General features: G+C 35.9%; 1 protein-coding gene across 1 annotated transcript in view; it reads left to right on the top strand.

Annotated features, from left to right (window-relative positions):
• The window catches only part of ZPBP (zona pellucida binding protein), a 102,458-nt gene extending 91,892 nt beyond the window's left edge, over nt 1–10,566 (top strand). The window contains exon 8 of the mRNA XM_030871344.2: nt 10,472–10,566. Within this exon, the coding sequence (XP_030727204.1) occupies nt 10,472–10,566 (95 nt within the window). The remainder of the gene's footprint in view (nt 1–10,471) is intronic.
• The last annotated feature ends 5,673 nt before the right edge of the window (nt 10,567–16,239 follow it).

The following is a 16,239-nucleotide window of genomic DNA, read 5'->3' on the forward strand; positions in this document are numbered from 1 at the left end:
ACATTCTGTGTTTTTTTGGACAAATGACATATGTTTACAATTATAGTATCATACAGTGTAGCTACACTACCCTAAAATTTCTCTGCTTTCCACCTATTCATTATTCTTTATCCCCAAGCCACTGATCTTTTTACTGTCTCCATAGTTTTGCCTTTTCCTGAATTTTATATTGTTGGAATCATACAGTGTGTAGCCTTTTCAGATTGAGTTCCTTCACTTAGCAGTATTTCGTTTTAGCACTGAATAATATTCCACTGCCTTCTAGCAGTTATTGCTCCTAGTGAGAAGTGAGCTGCTACTCGTACTTCTTCCCTCTCGCACCCTGCATTTAATGTGTCATCATTTTTACTCCATAGCATTTAGATTATCTTTACTGGGGGGTTTATAGCAGTTTGACTATGTTGTGTGTAGGGGTGGAGGTTTTGTACATTTCATGTTGGTGTTTGCAGAGTTTTTTGGATTATTCATTTATGTCTTTTGTTAAATTCAAGGCTTTTGGGTCATATATGTCATTTATTGTTTTCTGCATTATTCTCTCTGTCCTCCCTTTTTGGTTATCAATTACACATATGTTACACCAATTTATATTGGCCCAGGGGTCACATGAAGCTCTACTCATTTTTTAATTAAGTTGAAATTCATATAACATAAAGCCATTTTAAAGTGGATAATTCAGTGACATTTAGTACATGGTGCTGTGCAACCACCACCTCTACCTAGTTCCCAAACATTTTAATCACCTCAAAAAGAAGCTCTGTGCTTATTAAGTGGTTACTCCCTATTTTTCTCTACCTTCAGCCCCTGACAACTACCAGTCTGCTTTCTTTCTCTATTCTGGATATTTCATACAAATGAAAAGATACAATATGTGTCATTTTTCTCTGGCTTCTTTCACTTAGCCTAATGTTTCAAGATTTAACCACATTGTAGCATGTATCAGTATGTCATTCCTTTTTATGGTTGAATAATATTGCATTGTTTGTTTATACTTTATACACAGGCAATACTGTGTTTACCTTTCTTGAGCAGTTTTCAAACTATTTAGCACAGTGCCTGCACAATTTTACAGTGCTACTAATAATATACAAGGGTAACTATCTCAACAACACTTGTTATTTTCCTTTTAAAAAAGTATTGCTATCCTTGTGTGTGAAGTAGGGTCTCAGTATTGACTTGCATTTCCCAAATGACTAATGATGTTGAGCATTTTTTCCTGTACTTGGTGGCCACTTGTATATTTTCAGAAAAATGTCTAGGCAAGTCTTCTGTTCATTTTTTAAATTGGGTTTTCTTTCTTTTTGTTGTTGAGTTCTAAGGGCTATTTACATATTCTTTATACTCAGACCTTAGCACGTGTATGATTTGCAAAGGTTTATCTATTCTCAGAGAGTTTTTTCACTTTTTAATAATGTCCATTTGTGCACAGAAGTTTTATATTTTTATGAAGTTCAGTTTATTTTCTTTTTTATTGATGATGCTTTTGGTGTCATTTCTAAAAAACCATTATGGAATCTAAAATTGTGAAAAATTTACCCCTTTCCTTTTTATCAAAGAGGTCATTGATGATTTGAGGTAAGTTCTAGAAAACAGTGTGAGTTAGGGGTCCAAATATATTCTTGGCATGTGGCTATCTGGTTGTCACAGGACTTTTCACTGAAGAGACTGTTCTTTGCCCCTTGCGTGGTCTTGTCATCCTTGTTGAAAATCGGTTTGCCACTGATGTCTGTGGCTATTTCTGGACTCTCAGTTCTATTCCATTAGTGTACATTCTCTCTTTTTCTAGTACTACACTGTTTTGATTACAGTAGCTTTGTAGGGAGTTTTGAAATTTAGAAGTGTGAGTACTCTAGGTTTGTATTTTTCAAAACTATGTTGTATATTTTAGGCCCCTTACAATTCCATGTGAATTTGAGGATCATCATTCCCTCTGTTCAAAACCAAACGTAAAATAGATAGCTAGTGGGAAGCAGCCGCATAGCACAGGGAGATCAGCTTGGTAGTTTGTGACCACCTAGAGGGGTGGGATAGGGAGAGTGGGAGGGAGGGAGACTCAAGAGGGAAGAGATATGGGAACATATGTATATGTATAACTGATTAACTTTGTTATAAAGCAGAAACTAACACACCATTGTAAAGCAATTATACTCCAATAAAGATGTTATTAAAAAAAAAAACGAGCCTGAGGGATTTTGATACAGGATACATTGATCTATAGGTTCCTTTGGATTGTATTGTCATCTTCATAATATTGTCTTCCACTTCTCCAACATAGGATGTGTTTCCATTTACCTAGGTCTTCTTTTATTTCTTACAGCAATGTTTTATAATTTTAATTTTACAAGTCTTCAACCTTCTTGCTTCAATTTACATCTAGATTTTTTGTGGATTAGCATGTAAATATAATTGCTTTTCTAATTTTCTTTTGGGACTTTTCACTGCTAGTGTATAGACATAACCACTTTTGTGTTGATCTTGTATCCTGCAACTTTGCTGAATTCCTTTATTAGCTCTAGTACCATGTGTATATGTGTATTCACAGGTTTCTCTCTCTCTCTCCCTGTGTGTGTGTGTGTGTGTGTATACATACACACAGTCATGTCATCTACAATTAGTTTACTTTTTCTTTTATAATTCAGAAGCCTTTTATTCTTTTTCTTGCCTAATTGCTCTCTCTAGAACTTTCTTTAGGACATCCTTGCCTTGTTCTTGATCTTAGGGGGAAAACTTTCAGTATTTCACTATTGAAGATGATGTTAGCTTTGGGTTTTTCATAAAAGCCCTTTATCAGATTGAAATATTTTTAATTTGTTCCGTTTGTTGAGTGTTTTTATGATGAAAATTTTGGATTTTGTCAAATTCTTTTTCTGCATCAATTGAGATGATCATGTAGGTTTTTTTTCCCCCTTCTATTTGTATAGTATATTACTTTGATTGGTTTTTATATATTTAGCCACCTTTGCATTTCCTGGGATATATCCCACTTCATTATGGTGAATAATACTTTAATATAGTGCTGGAAGTTGCTTGTTAGTATTTTGTTAAGGATGTTTGCATCTGCATTCTAGAGATATTGACATTTATTTCCTTGTCTTAGTAATAACTCTATCTGGCTTTGATGTCAGGGCAATGCTCATATCACAGATTGATTAGTAAGTGTTTCCTCCTCTTCTGTTTTTGAGAGTTTGAGAAGAATTGGTTTAATTCTTCTTTAACTGTTTGGTAGTATTCACCAGTGAAGCCATCTCACCCTGAGATTTTCATTATTGGAGGTTTTCAGTTACTAGCTCAATATCTTTACTTGTTACAGATTTCTTCCAATTTTCTATTTCTTCTTCAGTCAGTTTTTGTAACACGTGGGTTTCCAGGTATTTTTCATTTTTTTTTCTAGCTTACCTAATTTGGTGGCATATAATTTTTTTTAAAATTGGCTTATCCTTTTTATTTCTGTAAGTTTGGTAGTGATGTTCCATCTTTCTTTCTGACTCTGAAAATTTCTCTCTTCTCTCTTTTTCTCAGTCTACCTAAAGGTTTGTCAGTCCTTTTAGTCTTTATAAAAATCAACTTCTGTTTTCCTTGCTTTTCTCTATTTTTAAAATTCTCTGTTATTAATATTCACTTTAATCTTTAAAAAATTTTTCTTCTTTCTGCTATCTGTAGATTTAGTTTGTTGTTTTCTCATCCATTCAGGTGTAAAGTTATGTTATTGATTTAAGATCTTTCTTTTTTTTTCAATACAGGCATTTACTACTAATAAATGTTCCTCTGCTTTCACTTAATCTCATATGGTTTGGTGTGTTATGCTTTCATTCTAATACATCTCAATATGTTTTCCAATTTCCCTTTTGATATATTCTTTATCTTCTTGGCCTTTTAAGAATGTGTTGTTTAATTTTCACATATTTGTGAACATTCCACTTTTCCTTATGTTACTGATTTCTTCAGTAGCTTCATTCTATTGTGATTTGTATGATATCATTCTTTTTAAATTTATGAAGAATTGTCTTGTGTCCTAAAATATTGTCTATCCTAGAAAATATTCCATGTGTACTTGATAAAAATGGGTATTCTGTTGCTATGAGTGAGGTGTTCTATATACATCTGTTAATTTAGTTGGTTTATAGTGTTGTCAAGTCCTCTATTTCCTTATTGATCCTCTGTCTAGAAACTCTATCCATTATTGGAAGAGAGGTAATGAAATCTCCAAGTATTGCTGTAGAGCTATGTCTCCCTCTGTTCTGCCAGTGTTTGCTTTATATATTTTCTGTACCTGTTGTTTGGTATGTATATTTTTATAATTGTTATATCTTCTTTGTGATTTGATCCTTTTAGGAATATGTAATTTCCTTTTTTTATTATAACAGTTTTTGACTTAAAGTCTATTTAATCTGAATTAGTGCCAGCTCTTTTTTCATTACAGTTTCCATGGAATATCTTTTTCCACTTTTTCACTTTCAACCTAATCATTTCATCTGGTCTAAAGTGAGTCTCTTCCAGATTGCATATAGTTGGATCATAAATATTCATTCTACCAGTTTCTGTCTTCTGATTGTTGAATTTAATCCATTTACATTAAAAGTAATTACTGATAAAAATGGACTTATTTCTGCCATTTTACTATTTCCTATATGTTGATTGTTTTTTAGAGTTCTTTCAAAGTTAATTCTGAGAGTTTTTGCTTGATTATTTTCATGCTTCTTTAGTTGGGACTATCATTTGGAGCTGCCAGTATCTTTGCTGATGTTACTCTATTCATTTTTTTAAAACTCTTATTTCTCTTGACTATGAGTTAGTTTTCTGTGTCTTTGAAAATCTAATAATTTTTATTATATGCTAAACTTTATTGGTAGTTCTATGTAGAGTCTTCTGGCTTATTTTTGCTCTGAAGAGTGTTTATTATTTAGTCTAATAATATGCTAGATTCAAAATCTAAACTGTCTCTCCCATTGTAGGCACCATCTTCTCAGTTTATTCAGCTTTCCAACTCTTTCTGGTTTTGTTTTTTTTTTTTGCGTTAACGCGGGCCTCTCACTGCTGTGGCCTCTCCTGTTGTGGAGCACAGGCTCCGGACGCACAGGCTCAGCAGCCATGGCTCACGGGCCCAGCCACTCCGCGGCATGTGGGATCTTCCCAGACTGGGGCACGAACCCGTGTCCCCTGCATCGGCAGGCGGACTGTCAACCACTGCGCCACCAGGGAAGCTCTCTTTTTCTGGTTTTGAACTTCTTGCAATATCATTGACTAATGTGAAGGTCTTACATCAGCCAGTGATCTGCATGGAGTCTATATGAGATTTTAGAGTTCTTGCTTCTGTTTCTACCTATTTCCTTGAATTTCTCCCATTACTTTCTATATCTTCTGGTGGCCTAGAAGTCTGTCCTCTCAGTTTTTGTAACCAAGTAGACATAATTTTTGCTTCAGTTTTAGCCACCCATGCACCACATAGTGTGGTGAGTACCCACTGCTGAAATATATAATAATACTTTTACCCATTTGCCTGTCTTTGCTACCTCTTCAGGGCTGTCAAATAGTGTATGTTTCCTCTTTCCTGATGTTTTAAGTGTTTTCTGCAGATTGATTAATTCAGTATAAGCTAGAATTAGAATTCTTGGCCACTTGATTTTTAGCATTGTGGACATTGTCTTTGGTGCATTATTTTTTGTTTAATATTGTATAAGTCTTATTGCTTATTTTCTCTATTTGTTTTCTCTTATAAAAGTCTTACCTGCCTCACAACCAGGAAAAAATTCTCTAATAATTTATTTTATTAATTTCAAATTTTGTTTCTTTACTCTCAGGTCCATAAAATAAGGGTACATACTGTGTGTGTGTGTGTATACATACACATATATATACTTATAATATATGGTGCATATATACACACACCTACATTTGTATGTATATACACATATATGTACATACACACGAATATATGTCTTTTAAAGGGTCCTCTTTTTTGTTTTACTGTTTGTGGTAATTAATGTCTTGTTGTATAGAGAGGGTAAACCACCTTTTTACTCTTTAGAAGTTGTCCATTTTAAATTGATTTGTCAAGTTATATAAAATAAAATTGTAGTTGAGGTTTTATTTATGAGTGCAGTGCAGGTATAGATTAATTTGATTAAAACTTACATTTTTACATTAGCAGCATAAAGTTGGATTTTTAAAAATCCAGTCTGAGAATATGGCCAATGATAGGCTATTTTAACAGATTCACAGTATTGCAAATTGTATCTGTGAGATTCATGCACATTTTTGTGGTTATAACACAATTTTAAAAAATTTTCTTTTCTATATAATATTCTATTTTATGAATATGTCAAGGAGTATATATCTGTTTTATTGTTGGTTGAAATTGCTTCCTACTTCTCAGTTTTTCTACTATGACAAACAATGGTGTTGTGAATATTTTTGTTTGTATATCCTAGGTCTTTAGCTAATATTGGATCATAAGATGAGCAATTCATTAAAATATGTCAGATTGGGTTAATACAAAAAATTTAGAAAACACTTTTACAACGCAATGTAGGACAGATCCTGTCTACATCTATGCCAATTCTTGGCATAGCCAAACTTCAAATATTTGCAATCTGATGATTATGTAATGCATCACATTTTTTATTATGGTAAAATATACATAAGATTTAACCTTTTAAGCATATTGAAAGGTACAAATTAGTGGCATTAAGCGCATTCACGTTGTTGTGTAAGCATCAATACCATCCATCTCCAGAACTTTTTCATCTTCCCAAACTGAAATTCTGTACCTATTAAACGCTAGCTCCCCATTCTGCCCTCCTTTCAGTCACTGACAACCACTCTTCTTCTTTCTGTCCCTATAAATTTGACGACTACTCTAGGTACCTCATGTAAATGAGATCATGTGGCATTTGTCCTTTTGTGATTGGCTTATTTCACTTGGCATCTATGTTGTAATGTGTGTCAGAATTTCCTTCCTTTTGCAGGCTAAATACTATTCTGTTGTGTATATGTGTGTATATGTATCACATTCCCACCTCCAACATGTGACCATCACACATTTTCATACCATTCCACAGTACTTTTTATAATTTCACATTCCCACATTAACATCACATTAGGTGGCCCAGCACGAATGTACCACATTTCCGTTGTCCACATGTGTATGCCACGTTTTCTTTATCCATTCGTCTGTCAATGGACATAGGGTTGCTTCCACCTCTTGGCTATTGTGGATAGTGCTGCACTGAACATGGGTGTGCAGATATCTCTTCGAGATCCTACTCTTAGTTCTTTTGGATAAATACTGTTTTAGGGTGGGCCGCCATAACAAAATTCCATATACTGGATGGCTTAAACAAAATTTTTTTTCACAATTCTGGAGGCTGGAAGCCCAAGTTCAAGGTGCTGGTGATTCGTTTCTGGTGCGTTGTCTCTTGGCTTGCAGATGGCATAATGGGCCACCTTCTCATTTTGTCCTCACATGGCCTTTCCTTGGTTCAAGTTTGCAGAAAAAGTTTCGATTTTGATGTAGTCCAATTTAATTATTTGTCTTTTGTCCTCATGCTTTCAGTGTCATATAAAAAAATCATTGTAAAATCTAATGTCATAAAGCTTTTTCCTATGTTTTCTTCCAAGAATTTCATGGTTTTAGCTCTTATGTTTAGGTCTTTGATCCATTTTGAGTTAATTTTTGTATATATGGTGTAAGGTGCGTCCAACCTCATTCATTTTCAAGTGGATATCCAGTTTGGTCAAACATTTGTTGAAAAGACTGTCCTTTCCTCATTGAATGATCTTGGTATCCTTGTTAAAAATTATTTGGGAGTTTATTTCTATTTTTTTTGTCTGTAATTTTGTCTTTATGTCAGTACCAGACCACTGAAATTACAAAGCTTTGTAGTACTTAAATCAGCAAGTGTGAGATGTCCAACTTTGTTATTCTTTTACAAAATTGTTTTGGCTATTCTGAGTCCCTTGAGATTTCAAATGAGTTTTATGATGGATTTTTTTATCTCTGAAAATGCCACCACTGGGATTTTGATAGAGCTTTCATTGAATCTAGAGATTTCATAGATAGCGATTTCATGGATAGTTAGTAGTACTGACATCTTAACAATATTAAATATTAAATGAACATGGGACGTCTTTCCATTTGTGTCTTTGATTCCTTTCAGCAATTTTTGGTAGTTTTCAGTACACAAGAATTTGCCTCCTTGGTTAAATTTTTCCTATTATTTTCTGTCCTTTTCTCGTTGATTTACATGAATTGTGTGTGTTTTCTGAATGGTAGTCCTCTGTTGGTCACATAAGCTGCAACTATTTCCTAGTTTTCTTGATTGACTATTGTTACTATTGTTACTTTAAGTTCTTAATTTTAATACCACATGTATCAATTATTTTCTATTATGGCTAGTCACTTCCCTTTTTAAGGAATTATTCCCTATCCAAAATTCATTAAGATATTTTCCTGTATTTACTTATTTCTTCATATGTCAATACTGATCAGTCACCAATGCTTCCTTCTCTTCTTATTGAAATAATCAAGTTTTAATCAGGCTGCTCTCATAACTGTAGCTGGGAGATGTTCTACTCACTGAGACTCAGACCTGGAAGAAAAGTTCACTAATTTTGTACTTTAAATAACATTTTAGCATTTTTCCTCAATTCCACTTAAAAGAGAACAAAATATTTCAGGATATATCCTAGGAGAGAGTGCTACAGATAAGGGCTCTGTGGTGTAACATGTACTATATTATGAAGGCTTTTTAAATTATAAGAATATTTATTAGAATATCATTATTTATTTAAACTTTAATTTAGATGATTTTATGCCAGTATCAGTTCTGTTTGTAACAGTCATGTGTAAAGTCTGTGTGTAAAGACTGCATGCAGGTTTCTCTTCTCCATATGTAACGATTTGACACTTTCAATACATTTGCTAAATCTTTCCATATTTGTACATCAAGAAATATTAATATGTGTTTTGAGAGAAAGTGTACCATGATCACACACCTTTGAGAAATATTATGTCATTAGAATTTTACCACATACATTTTCACTTTAGACACTCTTCTTATTACTGCAGCATAAATCTATTTAACTTTGTTTACCAATTTTTTTTCCATCTGGAACATTAATTCCCAAATAAAATGTCTGTTAAAACTTGAGGAGCTCTGTGGAACATAGAATGGAAAATACTTCTTCTGAGTGATGGTTAAGATATTTCCCAATTTGAAAAAATATATTTTAAAAAGAATAAGAAATTAAATAATATAATATGACCCAGATTCAGTCAGTGGCATGTATTATTAAATCATGGTGCTAGAAAAAGAATCTTTTTTGATGGCCCATGATACCCATGCCTTAGATGTGCTGTTACTAACATCTTTGTGATCCCTTGGCTGACCACATCTGCAATAGGTTAGTCAGAGACCCCAACTCAGTTAGGGGCTGATGGCATCCCATGACCTTGATGCCCTCCCCACCCCCAGTGGAAGAGGTGAGTAGAGGCAGCAACCCCGCAATGCACAGGGTTAAGCATTTATTGAGTGCCCATCACATGCTGGGTGCCTTTTCATCTAAGTCATCTGGTTTCAGTCCTCACAGTAATGCTATGACTTGATTGTTACTGTACCTGTTTTACAAATAAGGAAACTAGAACTAAGAGAATTGACTACTTTGCCCAGGATCCCAAAGTTAATCAATGGCAGAGAATGTATTTGACCTTGGTTTCTTCCTGCCTTTCTTTACTTTCTATCACACAGAGGGAGCGGTGGTGACGTATTCATGGTATACATTGTCCTTATGTTAGGGGTGACCAAACTGAGTTACGTTTTAGGCTAAGTAATTTTTCCAGAATTACACCATTAGCCCAGGATAGAAATAGGATTTGAAATCAGAGGATTGTTAGAAATGATCTGCAAGTCCTTCCGATATTTGGGGCTATCTTTATACATCTAAATCGTGGTTACTGTGGACCATCTGGTAGTCACATTTGGTTCTTGACCCCTTGTGGCTTCTTCTGTAACTTACAGGATGGCCCAGTCAGCTTTCTGATGTCAACATCGTGTGGTCAGTAAAACTATTTTAGGTCACAGTCTTGGTTTAAGCTGGATTAGAGTGAAAACTTAAAACTTTTCACTTACATGAGGCATTTAGAGGAGTCAAACTCATAGAAACAAATTGTGGAATGGTGGCTGCCAGGAGCTGGGAGAGGGGGAATGAGGAGATGTTTAATGGGTATAGAGTTGCAGTTTTTCCCAGATGCAGAAGTTCTGGAGATTAGTTGTACAATGATTTGCATACATTTAACACTACTGAACCGTACACTTAAAAATGGTTAAAATGGCAAATTTTATGCTATGTGCATTTTAGCACAATTAGAAACAAAAAGAAAAAAAAAGAACCTTCTTTGAAAATTTATCCTCCATGTAAAGTTAATTTACGTGGCGTTAGGAAACTTTTACTTATTAACTTATTTTTTTATCCACAGTGATCTGCAGCCCTGGATCTTATAACTCCCATGATGGAATTCACTGCCTTCAGTGCAATAGCAGCTTGGTGTTTGGAGCAAAAGCATGTTTATAGGCCATTATTTTGAGCTCTTCGGTGGTTTGTTAAACACAAAAGTATATTTTTGAAATATTACTATATAATAAATCACTATTATGCCAAAATTAAATATATTAGATATTACCAAAATATGGTGTCATCATTTTAATTGAAACACGGTATGTCCAAATGCCTTATATACAGTACATCCAGTAATCTTTATTCATTAGTGCCAGACCTACATATGACTCCAAAATATTTCTTGGATCACTGTTTTTAAAATAGTTTCAAATATACTATATTGAAAAAAAAATATATATATACTATATTGGGTTAGCCCAAAAGATTTTTTTATGATTTTTCAAAAATAGCCCATTCTATCGTTATTATATGTTGACTAATCTCAGGCTACCATATTCTTCCACAATCATTTTAATTTCAGCTTGTTTCATACCTTGATTTTAATTTTATGGGATTCTATTCCTTTCACTTTGACCTTTCATAGCTCAAAGTCACTGCAAGTCTTATTATTGCAATTTTTAGCCACTTTAGTTTAAGACCTAGTCCCAAACACACTATGAGTTTTTAATATACTTCAATATGGTGATCTTAAACTTTTCAGTTGAAAGTCCCTCACATTACCTTTTTGACATTTGAGAATGGAGTAATCGTTGTATGTGCCTAAATTAACATTTGAGCTTTCACAATGTGGAGAGAGAAAGAGAAACTAAGAGGTTTCTTTCCCCAGCAGCACCTCTAGGGGTGAGAATCAAGCAGTCATTTTCACTTCCTTCACTATTAGTGTTCTGTGACAGATACCACTGCTGCGACTGCCTAATACTTACTCTCTCACCCTGGGATGTTGTGTTGAATATGAAAAACTACCAAAAATTTAAATATTAATTAATTACCAGGAAAATACATGAGTAAATCACAAAATTAGTAGCTTCTCAGTTTTCTAATTACTGTTTTAATTATATTCGTATCCACTTTACACTTTCTTGGAACGTTCCCTGTTTTTCTCTTCATATTTCCTTTGTGGAGACGTGAACATATGTAAATGGAAAATGCACACAGATTGGATCTGGGCACAGCTGTGCAGCACACTGGACAGGAGAGGCATGTACTTAAACTGAGGCTCTGCATGGCTTTTTTTTTTTTTTTTTGCGGTACGCAGGCCTCTCACTGTTGTGGCCTCTCCCGTTGCGGAGCACAGGCTCCGGACGTGCAGGCTCAGCGGCCATGGCTCACGGGCCCAGCCGCTCCGCAGCATGTGGGATCTTCCCAGACCGGGGCACAAACCCGTGTCCCCTGCATCGGCAGGCGGACTCTCAACCACTGCGCCACCAGGGAAGCCCCTGCATGGCTTTTTGAAAGTGTCCAATAAATACATTAGCTTCTCCGTCATCCTGTGGACAAACATTACTCTGGAATTCTCACACAAATAAGAGGGGGAAGGGAAATGACATTTCTTTGTTAGCCCTGTTGATCTTTCTTTAACAATCCCTTTAGACTTTCCTAATCATGACATAATTGTTTTCATATATTTTTGAGAGGTTATTCAAGAGCCGTCTTTCCACTATTAAGTCACGTATTTTTGCCGTTTTACTGTTTGGGTGAGTTATTGTTCCTCTTGCACATGCTTTCTGTAACTAGTAAAAGACCTATTAAGTCTCCATCTGTAAAAGTAGTGCAAGCTTCTAAAGTTTTCCAAATTTCTTAATTTAATAATGAGATGAATTGGAGTACATATTCTTTCCTTTGTACTCCCTAAGTTTGGATTACTTTCTTCCTATTATTTAAAAGCCCAGAGGAATTTAATTTCTGATGCATCCTTCTGAGGCGTGACCAGTACTAGCCCCCTAGCTGGTCAGCTGGGAAGGCAGTGGCAGGGGTGACATGGTGATGACGGGCACTGGAGGTCAGAAGAGATGGGTAATCTGGAATGAGAAGAGACAAGTGACAGGAGAATGAGTGGAGCCAGTCACGGACTTTCAGCTTATGAAGGCAGACCAGAAATGAGGCCACACAAATTCCAGGGGGCAGAACAGGTCAGATTTAAAAGTCCAGGCAAAAAGAACAGCTGGTAGAAATTTAAGCAGAGGATGAGCTAGGAGAAGAAAGACAAGTGTTAATTACTTCTTTTTCTTGGTTCTCAAAGTGAAATGTTCTTGGCTCTGTTTTACCACATATCACATTTATTTTAGTTGGTTGTGTGTCTGTCTTCCACATTCAATTGTACTAGTGTATTCCTAGTTTCCTAGTCATCTTCAAAGCACATAGTTATGTGCTTAATAATTTTTAAACTAATGAATAGATTATTAAAGTCCTGTGAGTATAAATAAGAACTAAGATAAAAGTTGCTTCTGTTATATTAATAGATAGGTTGTGGAATGCTGAAAGTAGTTTTAAGCAATTGGCAATATGTATGATAAAAACTATAAACTAATCCCTAGGAGTGATTGTTGTCATGAGACAGTTACAGGTGTTCATTATTTTTGTTTATATCAAAATAATATCTTACATTTATATAATGCCTTAATTTTAACAAAACCTTTTTTTTCTTAATTACACAATCTGGGATTTACATTGACCTGTGAACTTATGGGAAATATGGTTCCCATTTTGTATTTTATCAATTAGGTTTTTTTCTTATATTAGGTGTGTAATATGTATTCATTTGGCAATATGTAAAAAGAGTCTTAACAAGTTTGGTCCAGTAATATCACTTAAAGGACGCTATCCAAAGGAAGCAAATTAGAGATCAGGTGAAATATTCCATCCAAAGGTACTAATAATGAAAATGGAATTAACAGAAATTATCTGCAAGAATGAAATGGTTAAATAAATTATGCTGTTTCCATATGGTAGAATGTTATGTAGTATTGTTTAGAGTTTTAAAACAAATGGACCAAAATGTTAATAGTGGTCATGCTATGTGATAGGGTCCTATGGGAGGTTTTTTTGATACCCTCTGTTTTCCAAGTCTTCTACAGTGAAATGAATTACTTTGGAAAATCTTGGAAGCAGTAAACATACTTTGACAAATGACAAGAGTGGCCATTTGGGGAAGACATTGTTGCTCACTCTCCAGTATCAATTCGCCCCCCCCCTTCTTCCCAACAGAGCACCAAGTTTGTTTACTCCAGAGAACTATCCTTCTTCGCCAGTCAGCACATGACTTTTTTTGGCCGCCGCTTTGTTGAAACCATGAGGTGAACACCCTGAGGATGAAGCCCGTGCTGAGGACCCCGAGTGGAGACATGGAAAGAGCTGGCACTTGATGATGCTGAATCACTACCCTTATGGTGTCTGAATCCCAGCCTGCCCTGGACTCCCCAGTTCTGTGAGATAGGAAGGTTCCTTTCATTAAAGCAAGTTAGGTGTTCTACAGCTAAAAGCATCCTAATTGGTAGAGAGTTCATTACAGGAAATAGGTAAAATGGAAGAAATTAGAAGTAGGGGGAAAATACCACTTACAGTTTCATAACCCAGATATCAGCAATGTTAACATTTTGGTAAATTTCCTACTTTTGTGTGATTTTTTATTCACGTTATATGTTTTATTCATATATATGCAGTCAGTATTTCCCTTAATATATATTTTCCACACCATCTTATACACCTCACTAACATAATTTGAATGATTATTACGTATGATACATTTCAGCAAAATTGCTACAGTATGGTTAATCATTTCTAATTGTTGGACATTTCTACTGCTTCCAGACTTTTGCTGTTTTATGTAGCATTACAGTTAACATCTTCTTTCTTAGTACTCTGTGGTACTTTTAAGTCTTCTCTCTGCCCAGAAGTAGAATTACTGGGTTTGGATATTTCTAATCCTTAGGACCATTTACCAAATTTATTTCCTAAGAATTGTATCAATTTATAGTCCCACCAGTGATATATCAGAGTATACATTTCACTGCACCCTCTCTGAATTTTTTTTTTTTTTTTTTGGGTGTGGGCACACCACACAGCTTGTGGGATCTTAGTTCCCCTACCCCGGATTGAACCCAGGCCCAGCAGTGAAAGCGTGGAGGCCTAACCACTGGACCACCATGGAATTCCCTGAATTCATTTTATAAATTATTTACCTTGACAGATGGAAATAGTTTCCCGTACTATACTTTCATTTTTCTGCGGCACTGGTGAGGTTGGGCTTTCCTCATATAATTATTCTGCTGCTGGTGCTAACGAGTGTTGTTTACTGAGTGCTTAATATGTGAAAAGATTTGTTTGAAATCCTTTGCATATATTTTTGTGTTTTATTTACCCAATTCTGTGATTTATTATTATATTACTCTCATTTCGTATATGAGAAAACCAAGTCACAATAATTGTATGAGTTCCCCAAGTTTACAAGCTGATGAGTGGTGAAGATGTGTGTCAGTTACAGAGAGCCCTGATGCAGTGGTTTCCGGTCTGTCTCTGAGTCCAGCAAAGGTCGGGTTAGAGCTGGTGCCATGTCTCCATAGAGCTGTCCTTACCTTGAGCCACCGGTCCTTTTTTGCTCCACCTTCCTTAATGTGGCTTTTGTCTTCATGGCTGTAGGTGGCTGTTGTGGATCTAGGCATTGGATTGACCTTCTATTCAGAAAAAAGATGAAGATGAAAGCCCTCTACACGACTTTTACATCACATTGAAGGGGACAATGTCCCAAGGACACGTAAGTGGGAAATTGATATATTCATCTTTGATTCTCATTAATAGAGAAGAGGGGTTAAAAGTGGACATGGACTTGGGATGGTGTTGAGTGGCTGGTGTCTTTATCTGACACAGAGCATCCCTTTAACGAGTCTGCATCGATACACACCCTTCACATTAACAAGCTCTGCATGTCACATGCTCATTGTCTCTCCCTCCCCCATAATACAGGTTCAAACTCTCACCCAGTGAGTGCATTCAGGTTGAAGTTCAAAATCATGGGTGATGTGTGGAAGGTTGCATCAGGTCCAGGGTCCGTATGGCCTAGAGTTGATGTGCCTCCAAACTACCAATATAAAATGGGTGAGAAGGAAGAGAGTGACTAGTTTAAAATGCCCATTCAGAAAAGGGAGTAAAGAGAAACACATCCCAGTCACCATCCAGGTGGGCAAGATATAGTGAGATCTTCCTGCTGTCAAATATGGGTGAGTTCTTTGATTGGTCCCTGGTTCTGACCTCAGTGTTTATCTTCCTTCTCTATTCTATTCTACTTTCTGCAAGTCGGGGGCCCAGAACACTCATAAGCTATCGCTGCCCAGATTTGGGTATCCAAGGGCAGGACAATTCTCTTATGTTAGGTTGTGTTGTGTCCTCATGGTTAAGCTTGGTGACAGAAGATGCACAGGTGCCCTCAAAGGCCCCAGCTGGCCCTCACTTCTCCTCTGCTGTGTGTCTGACTTGCTGCCAGCATTGACCAGCAGTGACCTCAGTTATGCCACCCACTGCCTGATGTCCAGAGGGTGAGCTTCCCCAGGGGTCTCAGTTTCCACAGATCTGTCCTTTTTTAGATGTAAAGACAAGATGGACTCCACTGATGATGGCAACTCCTGGCATTCAGTGAGGAAACATCATTTAAATTATCACGTCATCACTCAGGGCCAAGTGCCTATGGAAGACAAGGCCACAGATGAAATAGTACATTTTAATGAAGACAGTGAAGTATAAGGACCGAGATGAGTTGGTTGCTTCTAACTGCATTTGGTAAAAGAAAGTGATGAG

Source organism: Globicephala melas, chromosome 9 (genome assembly GCF_963455315.2).
Source record: "Globicephala melas chromosome 9, mGloMel1.2, whole genome shotgun sequence".
Taxonomy (NCBI): domain Eukaryota; kingdom Metazoa; phylum Chordata; class Mammalia; order Artiodactyla; family Delphinidae; genus Globicephala; species Globicephala melas.